Below are 27,569 nucleotides of genomic sequence, written 5' to 3'. Positions count from 1 at the left end.
AAGAGAACCGAAGAGGGAAGAAGGGTAGAGAGACAGGGCAGTATGGTGAATCCGTCTATTGTCTTGGGAAACGCCTGTCTGTGAGAATGGTTGCTGAATACTGCTGTGTGTATGTGAGTGTCCAATTATGTAACACAGATCAAATAAAGCGTATGGGTCACTTTCATTCGACCCCTTTGGTTGATGTGTGTTGTTTGGTCTGTTGATACCTCAGCAGAAAGCTATGTGAATCCTTGGCACTGGCAGTCCACAACACTGGCTAGCTCTACAGGGAGGGACAGTGTGAYAAACTCAGAGGTACGGCCCATTACTGGTCTCTTAGAGTAGTTGTCTAAAGACACAAAGGAGAGGGAAAAAGGAGAGATAAAGCGAAATGGAAGAGGGAGGGAGATAGAGGGGGACTGTATAACAGGCAAAGTGCAAGAACCAATTTCAAAATGCTAATATCTCTCCCATTCTTCTCTGTCAGGCTGGCCGTGAGGGAAAGAGAGAGAGAGAGGTTGGGAGAAAGTAAAATAGTCTGTGATTATAGTAACTAACAAAGCTAATTTCCCCGCCATCTTTTCTGCAGACCGTGGTATCCTATGAGATAATAAAGACTGGGAGGGCCTCTGTCAGAGGAGCAGACAGTCTGTCTCTTTCTCTGTCGCCGTCTGGTGGCTCCCTCCGCAGGGTGTGGTCTCGTAGTCAGTCTCCGTGGTCCAGTCCCGTGTGGCTCAGTTGGTAGCGCATGGCGCTAGCAACGCCAGGGTAGTAGGTTCGATTACTGGAATTTTCCAATGCTGGAAATCTATGTGTAAAGGATTTCGCGCTGCTTGCTTAGCGAGTAACACGTCCTTGCGATTTGGCCCATATCTGGCTCCAACTCGGGACCTCTGTCTCACAAACACACGTGACCATCCTCCCTCAAGCGTCTTTTTTCCTTTTCTTCCCTCAAGCGTCTTAGCTGATCGKGCCACCTAAAAAGCTAGCTGAGGAGGCGACGCAAACGGGACACCTTAAGGCTGAGGAGTACGTTTCACACATCCCCATGTGCTACATATGCACTCACTACTGTGAGTCGCTCTGGATCAGAGTGTCCGCTAAATMACAACAATTCTCTCTCTCTTTCTTGGAGCGTTACACCTCCGTTTGCATGAGGGAGGCCAAGGCCTGGTGGACACTGGGTCCAGAGTGACAGCTTCCTGTYCTTTGGGTGTTCACAGAGATATTTCATGGAGGAGCAACATTTTCACAACCCACTGATCCAGATCAGAGTGCTGACCTCTGCCAGCGTGTGAGAGCGTGGTTCACTGGGTCGGGTGACCCGCAAGAAGAGGCTGGGTGGAAATCTGCCGGTGACATGGTGGACGATTCCTCCATAAAGTCCGCCAGGCTGCTGCAGCAGGTGTTGGAGGGAGTCCATTCTGCACTGCCGTGCTTGTTTAGAGAGATGCTGGGGATTAAGCAGAGACGGGACCGTCGGGGGAACACCAGCAGGGTGAGGGAATGATCCTGTAGTTCAAGACTCRGGGCTGAGGATGGGCTGAGGGCAACATGGTGGCCGGGGGGATTTGGGACCTGGCTATTCTCTGAGAGGATGTTTGCGCTCCCTGTATACGCCTCCGATAGAAAAAGCGTACTGTTGATCTACAGTGGAGGATAATTCACGGGGTTATCACTGCGAACAGATACGTGTCGCACCTTGATCCATCGGTGGGGGTGGGGGGGGGGTCTTCTGTTGGGAGGAGGAGACAGTTTTTTTTCTTGTTCCAGGCTGGTTGTCTTTTTTTCTGTCCTGGGTGGGTGGTGTACAGGGCTAGGGTTGGGGCTGACTCTGGACCTATACGTTGGAGGGTCTAGGTATAACGTAGCCTACAGGGAAAGGGACTGCCTAGTAAACTACCTGTTGGGGCAGATACACATGTCAATGTGGAAGACCAGGAAACATGGGGGGGGGGTACGGACACCAGAGTTGTGCTGCTGGGGCGGGCTCGGCCCACACTGGAGCATGTACAGTATATGGGGGCTGGTGAACCGTCTGGGGGACTGTGGGGGGCATCAGGGGGTTCTATGTACAGTGGACGAGGAGGGGGCTTAGTTTTAACTTTCTGGGTACGTTCAAATGAAGTGAAGGTTTGGCTTTTAATGATGTAACTATTGGGCCAATAAAGGTAGTATTTTATTTTTCGAAGTTGAGTGGGTGACGGAGGTGGCCCTAAGGTGCTGTGTCAGCAGGATGTCTCTCTGAAAGTAGGACACGAAACAGTGTAACAGATTTCTTAGTGATGCCTGAAGATACTGTAGGACTATATGAGTGAGTGGCACAGATTTCTTTTTAACACCTGGACAATGAGTGAGTGTAACTGGTTAGAGATCTCTGAATGACTCGAACATCTATCTGTCTGTGATGAGAACTGGAGTGAAGAAGGGGACTAAAACAGACCCAGTTTACTGTAGCAATGTTATAATGACGCACACACACCTCAGACGCCACAAGTCTGTTATTGTCTGTGGTATTATTTACTTTGTCATATTGGAGATTCCAGGAAACGACTGGTTGATCATCAATATATTGAGAGGCTAATATCACTTACATGGTATATGATGTAATCTGATGTCCCCTGTGCTTTCTCTCCTCTCTCTCCTCTCACTTCTCTCTCTCTCTCTCACACGCTCTCTTCTCTCTCTCTCTCTCACACTCTCTCTCTCTCTCTTGCACACTCTCTCACACACACTCTCTCACACACTCTCTCTCTCACACACTCTCTCTCACACACTCTCTCTCGCACTCTCTCTCTCTCTGAGACGAGGACAAACCTAAAACAGAGAGAGAGAGTGAGGGAAGGAGAGCGAGAGAGCGAGAGAAGACGGAGAAGAGAGAAAGCACAGGGGATGACATCAGATTACGTCTCAGACAGTCTGCCTCTCTGTGGAAACCAATACCAACCTGCGGGTTTGAACCGCCATGTTTTCAACCGGGCCCACCTTGTAGAGGGGCGGACTTCAGAACCAGCAGCTGCGGTTTGATCATTCCATCTCTACTGTTAACACCAACCACCATCTTTGGATGAAGACCATAGACTGTGTTTGACTGCTTGACCAGGCGTCCCTGAGTGTGTCTGTGTTTGTCTGTTGGAAAGAGCCCTAAACCCTCCATGTGCTCTTAATACCTCTCTAGACTACAGACCAAAACCCTCCATGTGCTCTTAATACCTCTCTAGACTACAGACCTAAACCCTCCATGTGCTCTTAATACCTCTCTAGACTACAGACCTAAACCCTCCATGTGCTCTTAATACCTCTCTAGGGATTAAGACCAAAACCTCCTATGTGCTCTTAATACCTCTCTAGACTACGAGCCCTAAACCCTCCCATGTGCCTCTTAATACCTCTCTAGACTACGAGCCCTAAACCCTCCATGTGCTCTTAATACCTCTCTAGACTACAGACCAAACCCTCCATGTGCTCTTAATACCTCTCTAGACTACAGCCCTAAACCCTCCCATGTGCTCTTAATGCCTCTCTAGACTACAGCCCTAACCCTCCCTATGTGCTTCTTAATACTCTCTAGACTAGCAGCCCTAAAACCCTCCATGTTGCTCTTAATACTCTCTAGACTACAGCCCTAAAGCCTCGTGTGCTTCTCCTGACTAAGAGCATCCTAGCAGTACGTCTGCTGACTCACCCTCTTCGCTGTAAATGATGTCATTTGTTTATCTTCCAGAAGGAGGCAGAGAAAGTGTCCTCTCCTGCTGAGGAATAATATTTGAGGACTAGTCTCCTCTCACGCATTTCTGACATCAACAGCAGGAATAGCGACAGAGACATAGCCGCAACTAGGATCATGTCAGCCAACACTAGCGACAAGGTCTGTCTAGCCAGGCAAGAGACATAGCCCACTAGGATAAGTCCTGTCTAGCCAGACAGAGACATAGCCCACTAGGACAGGGTCTGTCCTAGCCAGGCATAGAGAACTCATAGCGCGCACTAGGATAAGTTATGTCCTAGCAGACAGGAGACATAGCGCACTACTGGAAAGTCTGGTTTCTAGCCAGGCAGAAGAGGGTGCTCGAGAGAGGCTACATATTGGGATTTGCAGCAAATAAAAAGGCTTGGTGGCACCGTGGCTTGTTCGGCTCTGCTCTGTAACGCCCCATCTGTCTCTAGTCAAGCGGGGAGAATGTTCTACTCTACTGTCAGAGGAAATTGGATGACCAGCGTTAGGGTAGGCGTCCCAAATGCACCCTATTTCCTATATGGAGCCCATATGGCTCTGGTCAAAAGTAGTGCACTATATAGGGAATAGGGTGCCATTTGGGATACCCCCTCAGCTTCTCTTCTCCACTTAAAGTGAGTGGCTGCGATAAGAGTTGACGCCATTGTAATGACATTGGAGGGGGACATTGTTTCTTTCAGGATGACATTTACTCAACCCGTAGAGGTGTAGAAAAAGACAACTATGATTTAATGTGGCTTTTAGCTTGATGTATGCGGTCATAGTGTAAGTTATTCCTCGTGCATGTATACAGGTATGACCCACCTCTTTGACCATAGATTGGTAGACCAGTTGCTTGCCATGGGTACTATAGGCACTGTATTTCACCTTACTGTGTACTGTACTGTACTTGCGTTTTGGAAATCCATCTTTTTGTAAGCTGAAATTTGATGTGCTCTCTTTATTAAAGGACACCTTTCCTAAAACGCATATAGTGACATCTGACAGAGTGAATGATTGTGTGTGTGTGTGTGCGAGCGTTCACACGTGCGTGTGTGTGTTTTGGCAGATGAAGGGCAGTGTATCATCAAACCACACATGACCTTTAAACCTTCAAACGCTGGAGAAAAGGTCTCGTCCCTTTTCAGTTGCAAACAGCTTCAGAACAGAACATATAACAGTCATAAACTACACAGCATCCCAACGTTCCTCAGTATCTCCAATAGTTCTCATGTTTAATTATGCTGAATCTGTTAGTTGACACAAATACGTCTCCGTGCAAACTCATTACTCTGTTACAGTGTGGAACCGTGAGTCTGAATCGCACCGCTGAAGCTGAACTAATAGGGGGAGTGATGAATAGCCTGTGGTAGTCCACTGTGGAGTCCCTGCGTGGCTGTTTCTGTAGACTGTACTTATTCAGTGGGCCTGTAGGGAATATTACGATTGTCTTCCCTCTTGTCCGACTTTACGTTAAAGCGCAATTAATCCTATGTATTTACATGGTCATTATATTTAGCTTCCGTTTAGGTTCAGCGCCACGTCATTTAAAGTGCTTCCACACTGAAAAGTGAGTCAAATGTGCTTTGTCATTCGTCTGTGTTCCGTTGCTAGAAGCTCAGAGGAGAGCAGGATTCTTTGCCTCTCTCCGTTTCTCTACTTCCCCCAAACAGTCTTTGTTTTATCCCTCCTTCCCTTGAGTTCACCGTCGCTCTGCACCGCAAATAGATGTTCCTACTCTATGATGTTCTTCCTCTCAGCCTCTTGCTGAGCTGTGTATTGATTAGTGGAGGTGTGTGTGTGTGGTGTGTGTGTGTGCGTGTGTGCGTGTGTGTGTGTGTGTGTGTGTGTGTGTGTGTGCTAGGCGACGGAACAGTTTCAGATGGGGATTGCTCTTTACCTCTCCATGTATGTTTTATAGGAGTCCGAAAAATAACATTTACATAACCAGGACAAAACAAAAAGATATGCTACTGAAACGCCATAACTTCTCTCTCGCCCCTCCTCTGCCTCTGCCCAGGCGTTTGGCCAGACCTTCTCCACCCAGCGCAAGGTGGCTGCGGACGGGGAGACCAACGAGGAGAACCTCTTGCAGGAGTCAGCCACTAAGGAGGCATACTACACGAGTCGCCTGCTGGGGATCCAGTCAGAGCTCAAACAGAGCCGGGCCGTCACAGTCAACACGCAGGCCGACAACGAACACCTCAGTACKCTGCTGCAGGAGCTCAGAGAGGTGAGGCACCAGGGGTTAGAGGTCGGGGGGTGGGGTTTAGAGGAGACTCAGAGCAGTGGCTACTTACTATATACATGTATGCACAGTTATTGGTGGTGGTGGGCCCACTATTTGATCTTAAACACAGTTTAGTATGTGTGGCTTATATATCCCTATCAATGCCAATCGGTCAATCAATAAAACATATTTAGGATATCCTAGGCTATAAAGTCCTTTTCACGTCAACATTTGTCACAAAATGCTTTCCAGTAAATCCTTGTTGTGTTTGATAGTAAACCAGTCCAGTGTTGTTTTGTGATAATAACCACAMGTCTTGTGTATTTGCTAGTAGCCAGGGTTGTGTGTGTTAACTAAACCCTGGTGTTTGTGTCTGTCCTGTAGAGTAATGAGATGTTGGAGCTGCAGCGGAGCCGGATGAGAGAGGAGATCAGGGAGTATAAGTTCAGAGAGGCTCGACTCCTACAGGACTACACTGAGCTGGAGGAGGAGAACATCACACTTTAGGGTGGCTAGCGATGAAACCCCTAGCTCGTCCAGGTTCTCAAACAGAAACCAGGTGAGAGAACACACACCCTACAAACAAACACGCAATCATTAAGTGTGGTTCAAACACTTACGATCACACTACACACATTTCACTAACACAACCCACGATACAGCGCATGCAACTACACACACACCAACACACACACACACACACAACACACTGTGTTCCCATCTCCTATACCATAACCACATTATTGCCATCCTCCCTCTCTGCTTACCTCTTCCTACCCCTCCCCCTTTCCACTCCCTCCCTCCCTCCTTCCTCGCTCTTCCTCAGGTGGAGTACGAGGGGTTAAAGCATGAGATCAAGGTTCTGGAGGAGGTAGACTGCGGAGCCTGCTGACAGCCAGTTAGAAGACGCCTTACGTCTCAAAGACATCTCCGAGGCCCAGCTAGAGGAGGCCCTGGACTCCCTGAAGAGCGAGCGGGAGCAGAAGAAGCACCTCCGCAAGGAGCTGGTCCACCACCTCAGCCTGTGTGACGTCCAATACACGGGCAGCGCCCACCTCACTTTCACCTCAGCTCCACCTAGTGGCACGGCTACGCCTGTCTCCGCCCTGTCGCCCAGCTCAGAGGAGCTGGGCAGGTGTAACGGGCATCTACATGATGGAGGGTCAGGAACTGGGACGGGGACTGGTTCGCTGCCCAGGGCCAATGGAGAGTGTCGGGGAGCGGGGAGGAAAGGAGAGGGSATGGTGTCGGATCTGTTCAGTGAGATGAACCTGACAGAGATACAGAAGCTCAAGCAGCAGCTGCTACAGGTGGGTGGAGAAGTACAGTTCACTCAGTTTGAATGAGTAGAGTGGACTTTCGGGAGCCTCTAGAGTTTGGTGCTCAGATTTCTCAGTGTTATAAAGCATGTAACAATGACACACAGGAGGATATCAGAACACCGTGGCAATACTCATTCTAACTCATGAATGTAGACATAAACAATAGTACAAAGTGAACACACCGATGCCGTACGAATGAACACGTCTATATCCCCTCATATTGTAGATGTAGGAATAAGTGTTGAATTATTCAGAGTAAAAGACTGCTGACATAACCTCACTGCATACAGCGCTCTCTCTCTCTCTCTATCTCTCTATCGGCCTGCCTCTCCCTTTCTCTTCCTCTGAAGACTGTAAATAATAAAGGTTATCCCAGCAGTCAAATAAAGTGTTGTAGCACCAGTGAGAAGCTGTGGGATCAGCCGTTACTGGACCACTGGCTGTTACATGGACTCTAATCAAAATGGCCGCCATTTTGTTTCATAGTGGGTGTCTTCTCTTCCATAGTTTCCTCCAGCCCAGTGGGCCAGTGAGATGAAGATGCAGTAGGATGTGTGTGGGGTTGATGTGTGTCCAACCATTTACTGCAGTCCCTGTAGGTGAAACTGCATCTCCCCACTCATTCCCTCAGCCTCGTTCCGATTGGCTGGACTGGAGGAAAGGCTTATTTATATCCTCACTGACACACTAGACTATTGATTCACCCTCAGTAGTGTGCAAGGTTTACTGTTCCCTCTAGTGTGCGGTGTTTAGGCCCTGCTGAAAAAAACAGCATAGGCCAGCATACATTTCAAGCTGGTCCGTGCTGGTATTTGCTGGTCTATGCTGCTTAGTGCTGGTCAAGCTGGTCTGACAAGCATGATCTAGCTGGTCAAGATAGTCTGTCCAGCATGGTCTAGTTGGGTATGGAGGTTTACTAGAATAGTCTAGCTGGTTTTGCTGGTGACCAGCCTTCGCTGTGTTTTGGACACATACCAGTTTATGCTGGTGATGTTGGTATGCTGGTTACCAAGCTGGTCCATGCTGGTTACCAAGCTGGTCCATGCTGGTCTAGCATGGTCCAGCTGGTCTAGCTACCCTGACCATGCCCATCATTATCACATTTCCCAGCATGCTCTATTGCAGTAGATTRTTTTWAATTGTTTGTCTCAATATCTCTCTTGTTTGTTGTGTTTTTGCATGTACATTGATTGATTAATTAATCTTATGCTACACAAAGATAAATAACATACATTTATTTCTAAACTAATACAATCTGTTAGTTGGACTTATTGCTCCAGTTTAGATAATTTGGGTAGTTTATTCTTCTATCTGCCCCTGACAGTCATTCTGAATGCATATTGTGGGTGAAGAAAAGTTACAATTATTGGATATCCCCACACTGGCTGAATTCCAATAGAAATGAAACATCACTTTTAAATCCAGCATGATATGACTTGATACTGGTTTTGCTGGTGACCAGCTCATGCAGGTCACTGTGTCCAAAACACAGCGAAGGCTGGTCGCCGCAAAAACACAATGAAGGCTGGTCACCAGCAAAAACACAGCGAAGGCTGGTTGCCACAAAAACACAACGAAGGCTGGTCACCGCAAAAACACAACGAAGGCACCAACAAATCAGAGTGACAAGCCTATGCTTGTCTGTGCTGTTTTTTTCAGCAGGGGGCTAAGGGATGAGGTGGACTGTGCTGAGTGTGCAGGGAAATGATGCAGCTTATTTAAGGTTAACGGGGCTGGAAATGATAAAGAAAGCGACTAGTTTAACAATAGGCTGAAAATAGCTGTTTGTGTGTGTGTGTGTGTGTTCATAGGCAGAGCGGGAGAAAACAGGGCTGTTGATCAGCCTGCAAGAGTGTCAGACGCAGCTGCAGCATACACAGGGTGCCCTGAACGAGCAGCACGAGAGGGCCCTCCGCCTCAGCGAGAGAGTCACRGCCCTCAGGCACCTGCACCGGGAGGCCCATCTCGCCCAGGAGGCCCAGCACGACCAGGAGGCCCACCACCTCAACCGAGAGGCCCTGATGGAGCAGGGAGAAGAGGAAGAGGAGGAGAAAGAGAAGGGATTAATACACAGCAGGGGCCAGGCATTCTGCCACCAGACCCCGGGTCTGGAGATCCTCCAGTGTAAATACAGGGTGGCTGTAACCGAGGTGGTCGAGCTAAAGGCTGAGCTGAAGTCGCTGAGAGAGAGGTACAACCAGTGTGTGGAGGGCGGGGTGGAGGAGAGGACGCGCGGAGAGGCCCAGCACAGATCTCTGGAGCAGCAGGTGGGGAGGCTGGAGAGGAGCTGCCGGGAAGGRAGGGAYAAGGTGGGGGGCCTGGAGACGGAGCTGAGAACAGCCAAGAACATGGCCAGCGAGAGCCAGGGGGCGCTCAARGCAGCACAGGARGAACTGGTCACCTTCAGCGAGGAGCTGGCTCAACTTTACCACCACGTCTGCCTCTGTAACAACGAGACGCCCAACCGGGTGATGCTAGACTACTACAGACACGGCAGAGGACTAAGGYGTATCAGTGCCTCGCTCAAGGGTGACGACACCCGCGTTCTACTCACGCCCCGCCTTGCCCGGCGGCTCGCAGCCGTTGCCGCGGCAACCTCGTCGTCCGCGGCGGAGTCTCGTAGCCCCTCGGAATCTCCATCCAAAGAGCGGTTGTCAGGAGAGGGAGGCCGGGACGGGGGGAGGGACAGAGACAGTCCTGTACCCCGCACCCCTCCTACGGGCTCCCCCAGCATCAGTGCCTCTTCCTCATCTTCCTCATCATCGTCGTCGCCTGCGGTAGAGCCAGCTGGAGACCTGCGTAGGGAACCCATGAACATCTATAACCTCAACGCCATCATCAGAGAGCAGGTGACTCCATTTGAATAAACATGTCAAACTGTGTATTTGCCATACGTAAACAGAATATAGTTTCACTATTCGTAACACATTTACTAGCAAGCATATATCATTACACCTTTTGATTTCATTGGCAGTTCAAACCTGAAACAGTTTATCACAGTTTGTATGCCAGGTGTCACCTTTAACCTTCCAAATGGTCATCATGAAGCTAACAGACACAGATGTCAGTGTATCTGACTGACAACATRKGCWAATGTRCGCTAACKATCTCCCTTGATGAACATGCTGTAGGTGAGGCARCTCCAGAGGGCAGTGGACCGGTCACTGCAGCTGTCCAGACAGAGGGCTGCAGCCAGGGAACTGGCCCCACTGTTTGACAAGGACAAAGAGGCCTGTATGGAGGAGATKCTGAAGCTCAAGTCCCTGCTCAGCACCAAGAGAGAACAGATCGCTACCCTCAGACTGGTGCTCAAAGCGAACAAACAGGTCAGACATGGATATGGTATCCGAGATATGGATACCTATGGACTTGGATTAAGCATCACGCTGGTCATTCGCTGTCTAACACGGCCTTGCTAGAATCTCCTTTGAGGCTGGTCACAAGAAATCTCCAAAAGCTGTAGATGGTTCTCACAAGGCTACCAGGCTACAGTAGCCATTAGGATATATAGAGTATATAGAGACTGCTGTCACAGTCACACTAATGTCCTCGCCTTGAATTTTCAATTGTTTTCTAACTCCCTTGGGGTAAAATGTATTCTGACTTCAATGGGACTTTCTGTTTAAATAAAGAAATGTCCCTGTTCCCTTGTTCTTGCAGACTGCAGAGAATGCCCTGGCCAACCTGAAGAGTAAGTATGAGAATGAGAAGCACATGGTGACAGACACCATGATGAAGCTGAGGAACGAACTGAAGGCCCTGAAGGAGGACGCTGCCACCTTCTCKTCGCTCAGAGCCATGTTCGCCACCAGGTGACTATTTCCCTCCTCCCTCCATCCCTWCATCTCGCTTTCTTTTATTGAACCCTTACTGTTCACTACCAGGTGAGAGACCAAGGACCAGGGATAGATTGTTAAAGGGATAGACTAGTTCTACATCCGACCTTTACTATTTCTCCCCGGATCTCTTCATTCTTCTCTACTTCTTCTTCTGATCGCGTTATTTCTTCTGAACCCATCTCCACCTACACTGTGTAACCAAAACTTTTGTTTTTTGCAAGCACCCAACCCCTCTCCTTGAAACTTCTCAGGTGTGACGAGTATGTGACTCAGCTGGACGAGATGCAGAGGCAGCTGGCTGCGGCGGAGGACGAGAAGAAGACCCTGAACTCCCTCCTGCGGATGGCCATCCAGCAGAAACTAGCCCTGACCCAGCGTCTGGAGGACCTAGCCTTCGACCAGGAGCAGTCGCACTGCACCCGCGGCGGCAAGGTGGCCCGCATGAAGAGCAGCACCCCCAAAGTAAGTTCTGCTCCTCCCTCCAGCCCCACCACCGGCGCTGGCGCCCCCTTAAGCCTGACCTCTGCTACTACGACGCCCTAGCTCTGAGCTCCCCTACGTCACATCATAGACACCCGTCAGCCCCTCCTCCACGGCCCCCTCAGGCCCCAAAGTACCAGGCAGCCCCCCCTCCCTGGAGGCGCCCTCCTCCTCCTGGACCCCCCATCCACTCCCCACAGGCTGGCTCACTCCCAGTGGGCACTGGGTTCCGGACGTAGAGGTCGACTCCCACAGTTTCAGTCTCGACTCCAATAGTTTTAGTTTAGAACGTAGCAGTACTGGGCTCTCCAGGCATTACTCCTCAGACTCACGGCCGTCTCCTAGCAGGGGTGCTCAGCCTGGCTCGGCCCCCTCCTCCCCCTACCGTTCTCCCATACTGGGGTCTCGCCGGTTGACATGGAGCTCCCCTCGAACTCGCCCCCTTACCAACCTGACGCGTACCTCAGCCCTTTATACCCACTCTTCGTACACCCCTTCCTCCCTTTATACCCCCTCCAGTTCCTATACCCCTTCATCTGCTCATTACTCTCCTTCATCATATACCCCACCCTCTTCGTACACCCCCCACACTTCATATAGTCTCACCAGCAGCTACAGTCCACTCTACCCTAGGTACTACGGTTCCCATCGGCCCCCTCACTGACACTAAACCACAGTTCCCATTAACCTCCTCACTGACAACACTACAAATCCCATGAGTCCCCTCTCTAAACAGAACTACAGATTCCATCGGCCCCTTCGCAGACACTAAGCTACAATTCCCATCAACCTCCTCACTGACACTACTACAAATCCCATCAGCCTCTTTAATGATGCAAAACTACATTTCCCATCAGCCCCTYYGAGAGTGGGTGGGGCTCACAGAGAGGAGGACAGACTGGTTTCCTGTTTCTTGTGCCTAAGCCTCTGGCCTCGATGCAGCATGTGGATGTGGCTCTGTATCGGCGTGAATGTTCAGACTGACTCTGCTCAGGGATTTAACACAACAWGGAGCACAAGTGGCCCTGCCTTCCTCTTATTCACAGACTGTTGACCGGTCTAAACTACAGGAGAGACAGGACACTTTACAGACTATACATACACAGTAGTTTTGGTCTTGACCTTTAAATCAAATCACCATCCACACAAGCAAGTGAATATGTGTGCAGGACCTTACCGCTGTTTGGAAAGACGGATGAGAAGGACGTTTAGGTTAACTGGACAATTTGATGGAGTTTGTTCACATGTTTGACTGAGGTCTCCACAGATCAACCACTTGACAGTGTTATTCGCTCTCTCTGTTTTTAATGAAAATCACAGATACTGTAACCAAATGTCATTCAAAGCAAGTATTGGATAAGACAGATCAATGATTATGGATTGTTTGCTATTTTTAATTGTTCAGTTATTACTCACAGCTCTGTACACACTGTCCTCACAATGTTATTGCAGTCATCCTCACATCTGCTGTGTAAACCTGGCACATATTTAGAGTCTAGCACCACCCAATGGCAGTTTGTAATATCACTGTATATTCAGAACTTAGACTGAAGACTTCCGTCGAGGTTGAATATCATATTAAACCTGTAACATAAATGACCTGGAATCAGCACACCATGATGGTTTTAATGTTAGCATTATGAGACAGAGCGAGATGGGTGATTCTGGGTTTCATATCAGTCGGCGAGACAGACAGTGAGCTGTGGCTACGTAGCACCCCTAGTGCCTCGGAGGGTAACTCCAGAGGAACACAGCAGCATAGATGGATGAATGTAATCAATAGATAACTCACTTACCACCAAACTCAGGGAAGCTGACACACACACTTTTCAACTGGGGTTCAACAAGGATGTGTTGTTAACCAGAATTATCKTTACGCTGTTATAGAAATATAGACCAACATTTGAATGACATTTAGGCTATGGGTTAGTTAGTGTAGAGCTACTGTATGATGCATAGATGGGATTCCACAGGTTCTGCACACGTGAGTGTGTCACCTGTGTATGTGTGTGCCTTAACTACAGCACCTGATCAGTACAACCTGATCATGCCAACAACAACAGTTTTCATATTGTTTTTCTGACCCTATCCAATAGGTTAGAATGGACAATAACAAAYCCTTGCCAGATGATCAGCGTAAGTGTCTGTAAACAGTGCTCTTGATGAGGGATACACTGCTACTGGGTGTTGGCCAGTGAATAGCCTTTGCCAACTTTGGCCCAATCCATGCACAGTTTGGTGTTGACAGGAAGAACTAAGGGGARGTGGCTGACGTGCAAACCGATATTTCATTTTTGAATTGGTTAAAATGACGTTAAGGTTATGAGTTTGGTTAAGGGTCAGTTATAGATTTTGGCTAGTTGGGCTGTCAATGGGATGCTGGTCAGAAAAGTCTCCTTAGTCTCTCCCRGTTTTGACTCCCCTCTCTAGTATTGACCCAGTCCAGTCTCCCCCTCCCCCATCAGTCCCAAGTCTGGAGSCCAGAGTACCACAACAACACTGTGTGTCTKTACTCTAACYATCCCAGTCTCCATTGGTTCAAGTGATCTACATATACCCCAACACGTTGTTATAACAGGCAATATGGAGAGAAAAAAACGCATTTGACAGGACTCCTCTCAGCTACTTTGTTGACAACGTTAGGTGAACATTCACATATTTTTCGTATCAGAAATACTCACTGTTCTTMKACTCATTGTTGGGCTGATTGAGCTGGTTGAATGTTTTTCTCCAATAGTCATCRAATGGTGARTGTACAGAAACACAATGAACACTAGATTTGGCGTGGGAACCACCTCAGTGACCTTCCCGTTTTTATACATGGAGTMTGTATTACTCTGTTTGATGTATTACCCTTCATCACGTTAGCAATTACTTGACTGAGTCTGTCCTACACTCCAGTTTCTACATCTGCACCATCTACCTGCCTTGACACAACACTGTATGCCTGTTACTTTGAGCAGAACACCTTTGTAGTTGTAGTATAGTGTAGGTTATAATATGGAACATTTTCCATCGTAGGGTAAATTAGCTGGATATAGATCTTTTCTGCAATAAGGGAATAAAAAGTGAAGGGTTGTCAAATATCAAATAGATGCTAGGGGTCGCTGTCTTAGCTTCTCAAGAAAGGAAACCAGTGTGACCTCCTCTCTGTGAAACCCTCCTCGTTCCGCCCGACTCGCACTCTCCAATATACACACACACACACACACACACATCACATGCTCACCAAACTCATTCCTGTTTTCGGTCCCGCTACATCATAATTCCATCCGTCCATGCAAGAGGATTTTAATCCTGTCAAATGCGTTTTTTACCTCCTTTCCGATTTATTCGTTTCCCACCGCATCTATTGGCCTGTGATTTCTCCCTCTATGTGAATACAGTGAATGCCATTTTCCTCTTCTGCTCTCTGTTTCAGGAGTCTTTCATAATGTGGAACATTTTCAATCTAAACATCCTTGCCTGTGCTAATGCCATATCCATTTCCAGGCAGACTGTTAATAGTTACCACTGATTGTCAGCCTGTTAGCTTTTGAGCACTTTATATGCATGTGTATATAACACAGAGTATTGGAAAGCTGTATGCTGTGTACAGTGCTATGTTCATACTCTTCGTATATACTGTAAATATCATGTATAAACGACCTGTATTTTGTGTGTCGTCGTCTTTTCTGTTTTGAGTGGCCTTGAGCATCTCTCTCGTGTGTTCTAGGGAGGAATTCCTTATGATCTCAGTTTCATGAAGTAGCTGTCGTGTGTTCCACTCAGATATGCATAGGCCTACTTTACACAGCCTGCTCAGTTATTGCACAAGCACACGGGTTAATCATAGCATACTGTACGCGTACATTCCATTGAACAGTACAATATATRAAATACATGAGTTGTTAGGCGTTTGGYAATATTTAAGAATAGGAACATTCTCGCAGAATAAAAAAATAAAAAACGAAATGTACTTCTTGAAAACGCTGACACTGGGGTGATTTTCTTTGGTAAGTAGTCTGTATTTTCCCCCTTGGATATGATCATCTGTGATGTCCCCTGCTCCCCATACCTGTCACCTCTCTACAGTACTGTCTCTCCATCTAATCTGTCAGTCTCTCATAGATCGTCAGAAGTCTGCTGCCACAGTGCCGCCAGTCTCCTCACAGCTAAGGTGGGAGAAGGCCTCCCAAGCCAYCAGGTAAAGGATTTAGACCAGAATTTAGTGCCAGTCTGTRTGTGCTATCATCCCAACTCCTCACTCATTGTCATGCCACAAAGAAACAATGAGTTGGCAAGAGCACAAACAGATCTGGAACCAGGCTAAAACTCTACATGGGACTGAAACGTTGCATATGTTTACAGTATATGTTAATTATTCCATGTCATTTTGCTTGTACTGTATAGCCAGGGTACAGCATCAGGAAATCAATCCTGTGTGTTTTGGGTGTGTGTGTTTTTTACGCCTTTCTTGACCTACCATGAACACTATAAATGAGTCTGTTTTTAAATCCTCATTGATACGTCCTTTTGTCTGTGAGTGATTGAGGTAGATGTCTGAGATCTTTGTCAGGTACAGTGTATCTCCTGTTATCTCCTCTCCTCTTCCTCTTGTCTTCTGGTTGTCTCTGGTCATGCTCCTCCCAGACGTAGCATTGTGTCGGCTATCCGGGAGTACCGAGCTCACTGCCCCCTGAGCAGCTACAGCAGCAGTCCTCCACGAGTGCCTCTCCTTTGGCTCGCCCAGCCGCCTTGTCCCCCTGGTCCTCTATAACCCTGGGACTACGACACCCTGACCCCATCACAGGACTCTGCAGGGCAGAGCCAGAGAGCAGTGCCTCTCACTGTGGAAGAGAAGGACGACACTCACAAAGACTTATAAGAGACTGTCTGACTGAGGGTCTGTGGGAGAAAAGAGCGACATGCAGCCATCTTTACTACCGCGCTAGCTATTAGTCATTGTTCATCATGTATTTGTCTATGGTGTTTTGGGGGTTGTRGAAACATACTTTTATGTTACGACCAGTGATGATCATTTTGTTGGGTTCAAGAGGTGGACAACTTTTGGGTTTTTGCTGAATGTATAGCTAGCTGTACAATCATTAATGGTACCATACAGTATGTAGTGAACGCCAAGGTGGCAGAGGGCAAAGCCATAACTGTGTATTTGAAATGCATGTAAAAGGTATTAGCTTTCGCAAACCCAGATTGTTTGAGTCATTTTTCTGCTCTTTTTGGATTGGATTCATTGCTTGTCCCCACCCCTCACCAAGATCGTAGCTTGTTTTTTATATTCTATGGAATTTCTTTAAAATGCACTTTGCTCGCACGCACCCTACGGTGTGTATATATAAATGTTTCTATTGCACTTTGAATGTGTTTTACAGGATAAGAGATTTCCAAACATTGTAAAAGCTGACAGTGTTTGTACCGTTATCATCCTTCCTTGGTTCTACAGTATCTATGTTGAAACAGCACTTGCGTCCCAAATGACACCAATAATCCCCAAAGTAGTGCACTACATAGGGAATAGGGTGCCATTTGGAATGTGCTTTTGGTCAACCTGTTTCTCTGAAGGCCTCAATCAACCTCCTGATTTACAAGCACAAACTGACCAATGCATTCCAATACTAGTTGTGATCGACTGTTAACCCCACTGGGTTAAATAATGATGTTGAAAGTAGATCTCTATCCAAGATTGCCTCTTGTTTTCTACATCCTGTATATGGAAGTAACCATGCTGGATCGGCGTGTAGACAGATTTCGCTATAGAATAGTAGTACTAGTAGCACTGTAGTTGTAGTAATAGTAGAGGTAGTTGGCAGTTTATGCTGTACTGTATTCAACCATGATGCTATGTATGCTAACCTAGAAATACCAATTTGGAGCTTTTCTCAAACCACCACCCAGCTACTTTTAACCATCTATATAAAACGTCCACTCAGTCACAGCTCAGAGGCGTGGCAATGGGATGAATTCACACACCTCAACCTGGCTTTAGACTGAACACTCTGTTTCTACAGGATCTCTGACCAGACCTGTGGTTGCTAACTACAGTAAGGTTTCAAAAACGTTGGGTTTTGTCATCCTGTTGTGTTATTCTGGTGAATGCTGTCCTATCTGCTCCATTCCCATTCCCAAAGATCGCACTAAGCTTCTCAGACATCACACGAAGCAGATGAAGGAGAGGGGAGGGGTTTTGTGTAACCAGCCAGAGACTGTATTAACCCACAGAGCTAAAACCCTAGGCATTAGTTTGGGAGAGCAAACTGGCGTTGGAGCCCAGGGGCGAGAGTAAGGGAAAGGGGATATCTAGTCAGTTTCACAATTGAACGCGTTCAAACGACATTTGTCGCCCGCATCTGTTTAGCGGATGGCGCAGTTAGCAGTCACAATGTCTCCTCAATCATGAGGATATCAGGAGTATTCTGTATGTTGTAACACTGTGGTTCGCTCTGTCTATTTTCCCCACCATATGTATTGCTCATGTGTATGAAGGTTTCTTTAAACTTATCAGATGGTTCAAAGACCATTGAAGTTGTACATAGGCCAACTGGACATACGGTAAGCTATGGAGAAAATTATGAATGTTACTAGCTACTTTTCCTAGACCTGGAGAGTGTAGTAGACGGGGCACAAAGATGAAGCACTGAACGTGGTTTGCACAATTTCAACACTACTCGACACCTCAATAAAAAAKCATTAAACATTCAGACAGCAATATATAAATGTATGGTATCTTCAAATCATTTTTAMTGCATATTAAACCATGTAAATCCTACATTTCAAAATACAATAAATTCCCCCTAATCTTATAGGGGACTGCTAAACATTTGTGTATCTTTTTGTAAAACTTTACCATCAACACCTTTGGGAAAATGGCCTACAGTATTGGGAGTTTCCTCTACCAAAGGCTCACAGGGGGCGGAGGGTTTATAAAACGGGGGCGGTTTTTGTGCCATTGTTAAGATCTATCGGGATTCGATTCCACTGATGGAGATTCATGGCATGTGGAAATCGGTATTGGACTTTTGGAATGTGGTACGCTTATTTACGTTTTCGTTGAAGGAGCAGCTCCGTAATTACCTGCGTAAAGCCCTCCGGCGTTCGTGAACTACGCGCCTCGAATCCGATCATTATTCACGCTCAAGGGAACAATAAGTGGTATAAAAGTTATTTTTATAAATAATATTACCATGTTTGACGGTGACCTGGGGGAGAGTGTGAAGACCACTCCTCGTGAGACGGAGGAGTTTAGGCGGACGGCGGTGAGGAGAAAGTCGAAGGGAATACCGCGGGAGACTGAAGGTCAGCCTTCTCAAACTGCAGTTGTGTTTGGAAACTTTGAGTGAGCGCGTCAGCGCAAATATAACTCACTGCACAGATTTCAAATGTATCCTACTATAGCCTAGGATGTCTGTGTTTTTTTTGTAATGCATGTTATGATGGATTTAACTCATTTTGAGCAGAATAGTGGAGATGGATCTTCTGTGGCTCCTGACCCGAAGTCATATTTTGAGGAAACGGTGAAGATGCCCACAGCCAAGTTATCTTTAGATAGACATTCTGACCAGAGAGAGGCAAACACTTGTGTGGTGTGTTGACATGGACGAGGTTTACATGTCATTGGAGAGCCCAATCTAATGCTGTAGGAACTGTCTGGTCATCTCTGCACAGTAGTCACGGCCCCAGTGTCTCCTATTTAGTCCCTGTAGCTGAGTGCTTTCAGTCATGGCCACAGCTATTAGCGCCTATTCTTTACAAAATAATCCACTGTGTCATTCTCTAATTGTAAACTACTCAGGCAATGTATTATTAGTGGTTGAATTACCCTACACTTTTGTGTGTGTGTGTGTGACTCATGTGCATTGAAGTGGGTGAACTCAGCCATGTCTAAGGCAGAAGAGGAACATGTCAGTAGTTTRACTGGTTATGCTAATCTACCACTGGCATGCCCTGGAGGCTGTGTCCTGACAACATAACAACACTAGTTGTGTTTGTTAACAATGTTCTAGGTATTGTGTGTTTGTGTGCAAATTGTCAGCAGCTGGGCTCAGCTCTTCGGATTACTGAAGTTGAGCTACACTGAAATCTCCTTCTTGACCTGCACAAATCTGACTGGATTCTGCCTGTGGCTCTCTAGACCTAGTCTATGTAGTTCTGAAGCCATAACATAGTGTCTGTGATGTCTGCCAAGGCATTGACTGAGCACAGCTGACTGGTATAATATGTRACAGTGATTTACTGTCCCTCAGATGCCGATGTGCAGTTTGTCTGTGGAGAACTGTATTTCTCATCAACATCTCCTCAATGGACAATAGTCTCACGTTTTGTTATTTCCCCCAGTAATAAGATGGAGACGGTAGGTCCTAGGTCAGAAGGGTGGGAAAAAAATTAAAATAAAAGGTTGAAGATTCAACCTATGTAAGATGCTAACCAAATACTCTGAGTTATTGATGGAACTGTTTTTGTCACCTGATTTCACTCAGGAAACTCCTCCCCTTACACTTCCTCTGACAAGACAGTCACACACTGACCACTCAGAGTCCGAAAGGGACACTCGCTGATAAGTAGTGAGTGACTGTGTTTGAGTGTGTATGAGTCTTCGAGACCGACGCAGGACTCAATTCAAGAACAGCAGGTGCGTGTGCGTGAGCTCCTCTGTCCTCTCTGGAACAGTGTATACGAGAAGAGAGGAGGCTTCTGTCAGAGACAGACAACACATCTTGTGGATTTAAGTTGTGGGCTTTTTCTTGGATCAGAAACATGCAAATGACGATCATTCAGTTGGTTCACTATTTCACAGTGCCATTTTAAGCCAGCGAAGTAACATTCGATTTAACTGGCCACTGTATGACAAACACACAGGGTTTGAGTGTGTCTGAACACAAACTGCCAATACTGAAGAGTCAGCGTTATTATGCTAAACTCATGTTGGCATGAGCAGGTCCCTTAGAAATCTGGTTTCCCAATGAAAGAAACCTCATTGAAAAGAGAGTGACCTCAAAACAACAAAAAAATCTGAATGGTTTGTCCTCGGGGTTTCGCCTGCTAAATAAGTTKTGTTATAATCACAGACATGATTCAAACAGTTTTAGAAACTTCAGAGTGTTTTCTATCCAAATCTACTAATAATATGCATATCTTATCTTCTGGGGATGAGTAGCTGGCAGTTTAATTTGGGCATCCTTTTCATCCACAATTCCGAATGCTGCCCCCTACCCTAGAGAAGTGAAGACATGTAGCCTATTATCTCTCCAGCYAAGTAAGAAAGAAAGGCTTTAACATGTTGAGGGAAGTGAGAATGAAAAGCAGTCAGGTGACCGGGAGAAACACCATCTCAGCAACACGTGTTGAGTTGAACACTGTTTCACTTTGATTCCTGGCGTTGGTTATAATATCAGTGAGCTTGACATTGTTTTTGTCCCGGAATGCGGTTGTTAATCTTTCATTTCTCCTTACAACATTGGGGAAAACTCCTGAAAGCATTGGGAACTCGTAGAAAAAGCACGCTAACGACTTCAGTGAAAGAACAATGTCCGCTTACCATAAATAAAGGCCGCTTCATTTACAAATGAATTCAGAGGCACCATATTTGGAGAAGACAGCAGTCTAGTAGTGAGCTACATCCTATGAATGCTGTAACAAGGTGACACAGTTCTCTTGCCCTAACACTTTTTTTTCTTTTTCTTTTTTACACTGTTTATTCAGTTTTACACACAATTCACTCATTAGTCAACACAAAATAATTAACCAAAAAGAAAGCGGTGGGGGGGACAAGTCAACTTTAAAGATACCCTACTTTACACAAGGTACAACTGTTAAATGGGCAATCTGCAGTTCAAACAACAACAAAACAGCCACCGTGCTAATGTTCCTGTAAAAACCGCTGGAGAATCAGGGGGGAAAAATACAACCACTCTCACATTCATAGACCGCGCTATGGATGCAAAGACTGACCATCCACTAGACCAAAACTATATAYTTTTAACCATTCTTTTTGAGGCTATAGTGTTCGTTTGCAAGTACATTGTTCACAAACAACGGGGCATGTGGCTCTGTGTATAGTACTGTAGCTGTGGGAGCACCATTACCACAATTGGAGAGGAGGTCAATGGAAAGAGCCCTGCTAAGAAATCCCTACTCAAACCACAAAGCACAGTACGGGGACTGAGGGGAGTGTGGTTGGTTTAAAATGCAGTGTTAAAATACCACTACAAATGCCCAGTAGACTGCACTGCAAGATAAATGTAGCCTGGTCCTAAATCTGTTTGTGCTGTTTTGCCAACCTCTATGGTCATTGTCATGCCAATAGGAGTTAACAAGACAGCACAAATACACTGAACAAAAATATAAACGCAACTAGCAGCAATTTCTAAGATTTTACTGAGTTACAGTTCATATMAAGTAATTAGTCAAWTGCTTATTTCASCTCATGAAACATGGGACGAACACTTTACATGTTGTTTTATATTTTTGTTCTGGAACCAGGCTAGGATAGATCCCTTACTCAGCTTCTCCCTCCCTGTCTCCAGTGTCTCCCTCCCTGTCTCCTAAACCTGCCCATCTCCAGAGCCCTGGGGAGAGCCCTGCCAAGGGGCCAGAAGGAGCTCTACTCACAGGGAAGGGATCAGGACCCCAAGCTAGGGGGCTAACGGTCCACAGCCCAGGAAAGTGTCATGGGACCAGGCCAAGCCACAGCCAAGTGAAGGGGGTACCAAAAGGGACCCAGAGCCCAGGAAAGGGACTACGTGTCCACAGCCCAGGAAAGCGCTCCAAACTAGGATCTCAGTCCAAAGGGAAGGGAGCAGGATCCAGGCTGAARCAGCTGAGAAGCCCTGGGGCCAAGATGAAGAGACATGGACACATGGCAGGATCACCCTGCAGCCTGCCTGACCTCYTTCACCTTGAGGAAAACCAGTCTGTGCTCAGATCAGCTAACAGCAGCCCAACACATACCACCKCCTCTATAAGCCTGGACCAGCCTAGAGACCCAGACAGTGGGTCTACCGACAGCTCCCACACAGGACTGGATGCTCACAGCCACAGTKCAGACAGGGCAGTAGTAGTGGCTCATAGGGAGGGCAGAGCGAGGGAAATCTCTCCCATAAATATGAATGGTTTGGACCTGATGAGGGACGCTGTACTGGTCGATGGCCATGTAGGAGACGGAGGGAAGGTGGATACAGGGCTCAACGTGGACCTGTCCCCCTCTCACAGAACTGAGACTGGGACTGAGGAGGCCAAGCTTCAGGAGWGCTCTACAGATGAGAAGAAGATGGAGGGAGGGAGTGAGGAGGTGAGGGTGCAGGACTCCACTGAACAGAAGCTGTATAAGATTGCCAACGAGCTTCTGCTCACAGAGAGGGCCTACGTTGCTCGCCTTCACCTGCTAGACCAGGTCAGTGTGTCACTGTCAACTTCACTGTTTCTGTTCATCCACTGTGGTTATCAGTGACTTGATCGGTATGTATTAATTAGCAGTGTTTTAACACTGCGTGTGTGTGTGTGCAGGTGTTCTATGCACGGCTGACTCAGGAGGCCGGTAAAGGCTTGTTCCCTGTAGATGTGGTGAGGACCATCTTCTCCAACATCTCCTCCATCCACACCTTCCACAGCCAGTTCCTACTGCCAGACCTGGAGACGCACATGGGCCAATGGTGAGACAACCCAAATAGATGATGTTGCAATTGAAGTACATGAAGTAATTATTTACAATGGAACTGAAGGACGTGATTGGATTGGAACCTTGTTATTAAATGAAAATACGGTTATATTTAATGTAATTCGTCTAGCCTCACAAAGACCACAGTGGTTTTAACATTCCTARTTTAAATCGCTAGCATCCTATCTAAACAGTGATTTAAATAATCCTTTTTTTGACCTTTGATCTCCGACCCTTGACCACACAGGTCTGTGAGCCCTCGTCTGGGTGATGTCATGCAGCAGCATGCTCCCTTCCTCAGGATGTATGCTGAGTACGTGATGAGCTTCGACCACGCCATGGAGCTGCTTAGAGTCTGGACGGAGAGGTCCGCACCATTCAGGAACGTCATACAGGATATACAGGTACGTTGGCTGGGCAGGGACACCGAGTAAATCTCTGTTCACACTTTACCTGAATATCTTTATTCATTCTCTTCATCTTCATGGCACCATTCACCCAATGGAAATCAATAGCTGCTGACTTTGCAGTGGTGGAAACATTTAGTCGGTCTTGCCCTGTTGTTGATTTTCTGTTATCTTCCAGAGTCAGGAGGTGTGTGGTAGTCTGACCCTGCAGCACCACATGTTGGAGCCGGTCCAGAGACTACCWCGTTATGAGATGCTGCTGAGAGACTACCTCAAGAGACTGCCTGATGATGACTCGGACCACAGTCATGCAGAGAGTGAGTTGACACCTGCCTTACTGTAGCATAGACATAGTCCAACATACAGTAGATCCACAAAGGCTGGCCTCACTCTTACTGTAACAGAGATCAGGTAGTCCTCATCGCAAGCGAAGACTCACGCAGRGTCATCACAGTTACTACAAGTCTGAGGAACTGTCACAGAAACCATAATAGATTAGGTTTTGTGGTTTTGCTATCCTAAAAAAATAAGGTGTTGTTCTCTTTGTCTGCCTTCAGAGTCTCTGCAGGTCATCTCCATGGCAGCAACGCACTCCAACAGCGCCATCCGCCAATCAGTACGTGCAGAACTAATATGCTAATCCTCTACTCACTGCAGATAACAATTGTCAGTACAGTATATCTAMAGACCATTTCTATTTAGGCATAGTGAGTAAAATGTTACTACTGTTAAACACTGTTACCATCCTGTACTTTGTTATTTTGCAATCGGTTGGAACYGAAGTTTGTGATCTGCTTTGTTGTCTAACATCCTCCGCTCTGCTGTGTTGTCCTCTAGGAGAATCTGAAGAAGCTGCTGGAGATCTACGAGATGTTGGGGGGGGAGGAGGAGGACGTGATGAARCCCTCCAATGAGTTCATCCGGGAGGGACGCATCCTYATGCTGGCTGCCAGGCACTCCGCCATGGAGAGATACCTCTTCCTGGTTAGACCAGCTCACAGTATTTTAACCTTTATTTTACCAGGAAGTCCCATTGAGGTCAGACCACCTCTTTCCCAATGGAGACCTTATGGCGTTTAGGAGGACGCAACATTACATCATGTTGCTCTAGAAATGTATAGTGTAGAACAGACATGATTTTCTGCTATGTATAATTTGAAATTAAATAATCTCTATTTCATCAGAATCTTGCACTTCACTGACTAGGAACCACTGAACATCCATCCATTTAACCCACACATGTCAAACTAATTCCACGGAGGGTGGGTTTTCGCTCCACCCTTGTGCTTGATGAATTAAGGTCACCAATTAGTAAGGAACTCCCTCACCTGTTTGTCTAGGTCTTAATTGAAAGGGGGGGGGGAAAACCCGCAGACATTCTGCCCTCCGTGGAATGAGTTTGACACTCCTGCATTAACGGGTCATTCAGGAGACTCTTGTGGCGCATACTTAAAACCCTGATGTCTTTCTTGCCTCTCCCTCCCTGTGCTGTCCATCCAGTTAAACAACATGCTGCTGTGCTGCACTCCTCGGTTCAGCCTGGGGGGGCAGCGGTTCACCGTGAGGACACGGATTGACGTGGAGGGCATGACTGTGCAGCGCACCACCAATGAACACCATCCCCACACCTTCCAGGTATCTGGCAAAGAGAGGACCCTGGAGAGGATCCTGGACCTACAGGCCAGGTGAGGGGGGGGGGGGGTCACAATAATATAACTCACCTGAAGGTCTTGGATGGATGTATATATTTTGTATCAATGTTAACATGTGGCGTCGTCTTTCCAGCTCTGAACAAGACGAAGAGGACTGGATAAAGGTAACAGTGCTTTGTCATATTTTGAAACCCGTTTAAATGACCAATGGCACATAATGAGTATATAGGGAGAGTACACATGGTCTGACGTGCCTTGTACTTTCAGGCTTTTCAGGACACCATTGATGTTTTCCGGCAGAAGAATGAGACTTTTAAGTCAGCTTCTAAAGAAGTAGAGGTATCTGTAAGGATCCCTTATTTTTGTGCAAAACAGAGACGGATAGAATGTTTTCTTCATTTCTTTTGTGTGTGTTTCTCCATCTGTACAGTATGCTCGCTGTATTCATATAGAGGGATAAATCACAGGCAAATGGGTGTGGAGGGAAACTGATCATTTAGCAAAAGGGAAGGAGAAGCAACTCATTTTGAGATCCTCTTGCATGTACGGGTCGAAAAACAACTTGGCGAGACAAACTGATTTTGTGTATGTGTGTGTGAACAGACGGAGGAGCTGGGTCGGCGTGCCCCTCGATGGATCAGGGACAGTGAGGTGACCATGTGTATGAAGTGTAGCGAACCCTTCAACGCCCTCACCCGATGGAGACACCACTGCAGAGCCTGTGGCTGTGTGAGTTAACAGACACATGGGTACATAGGCATACAGATGCATACATTCACTTTACCTAAGGCTGGGCTAAGGTTATGATTAGTTGAAATGGCATTCACGCTCCGTTTACTTCCATTCTTTCMAACATAACCAGACAGATATGACCATGACGTCCTGTGTCTCCACCTGTTTGTCAGGTGGTGTGTTGGAGGTGTTCAGACAACAAAGTAACTCTGGAGTACGATGGCAACAAGGCGAACAAGGTGTGTCTAGACTGCCACGCCGCCCTGATCCTCCGGGCCAACAGAGAGGAGAGGGGAGAGGGCAAGGAGGGGGGACATTCTAGAGGTTCCACACCCCACCTCCCCATTTCCATCGCTACCCTTTCCCCAGGATCTGAAGGCCTTGTCTAGGGTCCCCTTGCGGGGGACATGTGACGGCGGTTGTCAATGAAAATGGGATGGTGGTTAATGGGATGACAACGCCATGGTTGGCAKTGGCAAGGGGACTGTCATCAATGGCAACGGAAGTGTCACTGATAATGGTTACGGGTGTGTCGCCAATAGAAACGGGGTGGCTGTCAATGACAGTGAGGAGGCTCGCTTGAACAGCCTCAGTGTTCACACACTATCCCCAAGTGTCTGTACTTGTGTRCACTATTATGGCCTTAATGAGATAGTGAGCCCCAAAAGTATTTGGACAGTGACAATGTTAAAGTGCAGACGGGTGACATGTTTAGAAATTACAGCACTTTTTGTACATAGTCCCCCCCATTTTTGGGGACCAAAAGTTTTGGGACACTTTTTCACTTATGGGTATTAAAGTAGTACAAAGTATGATGACATCAAGCTTGTGACTCTACAACCTTGTTGGATGCATTTGCTGTTTGTTTTGGTTGTTTCCGATGATTTTGTTCCCAATAGAAATGTATGGTAAATAATGTATTGTGTAGTTTTGGGGTCACTTGTATTGTAAATAAGCATATAATATGTTTCTAAACACTTCTACATTAATGCTAATACAGATAAGTGAATTTGTCCCAATACTTTTGGTCCCCTAAAATGGGGAGGACTATATACAAAAGGGGATGTTTTGTTGGATGAAAATACCCTCATTAAAGCTGACAGTCTACACTTAATCCCATAGTCATTGTATCATTTGAAATCCAAAGTACAGAGCCAAAATGACCAAAAATGTCACTGTCCTAGTACTTTTGGAGCTCTGTATACCGTAATGAGATGTATTTTGTATAAAAACTCAAGAGATGCAATGTAAGAGTATTCTGGCTATTCCCTATCTGGATCAGAAAATCAAGTAACCTTGTAGTTTGTATTTGAAATGATATACCTTTTGAAAAAATAAAGTTAAACTTGTTCAAAAGTGAAGCAAGGTGTTTATTGGACTAGAAAAGTTTGAAACTTATCAGTTAAGTTTCTTATGTTAGCAGTATGTGTTATTAAAGAGATTCTCCTGTACTTTTTTTGCCAGTAGTTCTGAAAGTAGCACTCATGACCCAACAATGGTCCATCACATGTGCAGGTACAGTTGAAGTCGGAAGTTTACATACACTTAGGTTGGAGTCAT

General features: G+C 46.6%; 1 protein-coding gene and 2 pseudogenes across 2 annotated transcripts; all 3 read left to right on the top strand.

The window, feature by feature from the left end:
* LOC111950181 (protein bicaudal D homolog 1-like) overlaps positions 1 to 18,383 on the top strand; it is a 32,070-nt pseudogene extending 13,687 nt beyond the window's left edge.
* Positions 11,672 to 15,675, top strand: LOC139023360 (DNA-directed RNA polymerase II subunit RPB1-like; annotated as a pseudogene).
* A 131-nt stretch (positions 18,384 to 18,514) lies between the features above and the next one.
* Positions 18,515 to 27,365, top strand: LOC111950167 (FYVE, RhoGEF and PH domain-containing protein 4-like). 2 transcript variants are annotated; one of them, XM_023967572.2, is made up of 12 exons: positions 18,515 to 18,861; positions 22,089 to 22,954; positions 23,068 to 23,213; positions 23,466 to 23,622; positions 23,804 to 23,942; positions 24,183 to 24,241; positions 24,463 to 24,609; positions 25,126 to 25,310; positions 25,411 to 25,441; positions 25,545 to 25,622; positions 25,881 to 26,006; positions 26,183 to 27,365. In XM_023967572.2, exons 1-12 carry the CDS (start codon positions 18,750 to 18,752, stop codon positions 26,396 to 26,398), a joined length of 2,262 nt encoding a protein of 753 aa, XP_023823340.1. In that variant the 5' UTR covers positions 18,515 to 18,749; the 3' UTR covers positions 26,399 to 27,365. The 2 variants fall into 2 exon arrangements, with proteins under 2 accessions (XP_023823340.1, XP_023823347.1); XM_023967579.2 differs by having other exon boundaries at positions 18,516 to 18,861; positions 25,545 to 25,616.
* Positions 27,366 to 27,569: the final 204 nt, after the last annotated feature.

The sequence above is a fragment of the Salvelinus sp. IW2-2015 genome, linkage group LG3 (assembly GCF_002910315.2).
Source record: "Salvelinus sp. IW2-2015 linkage group LG3, ASM291031v2, whole genome shotgun sequence".
NCBI lineage: Eukaryota > Metazoa > Chordata > Actinopteri > Salmoniformes > Salmonidae > Salvelinus > Salvelinus sp. IW2-2015.
Note: the sequence above shows the minus strand (reverse complement) of the source record. Positions and strands in the feature narration are given on the sequence as shown.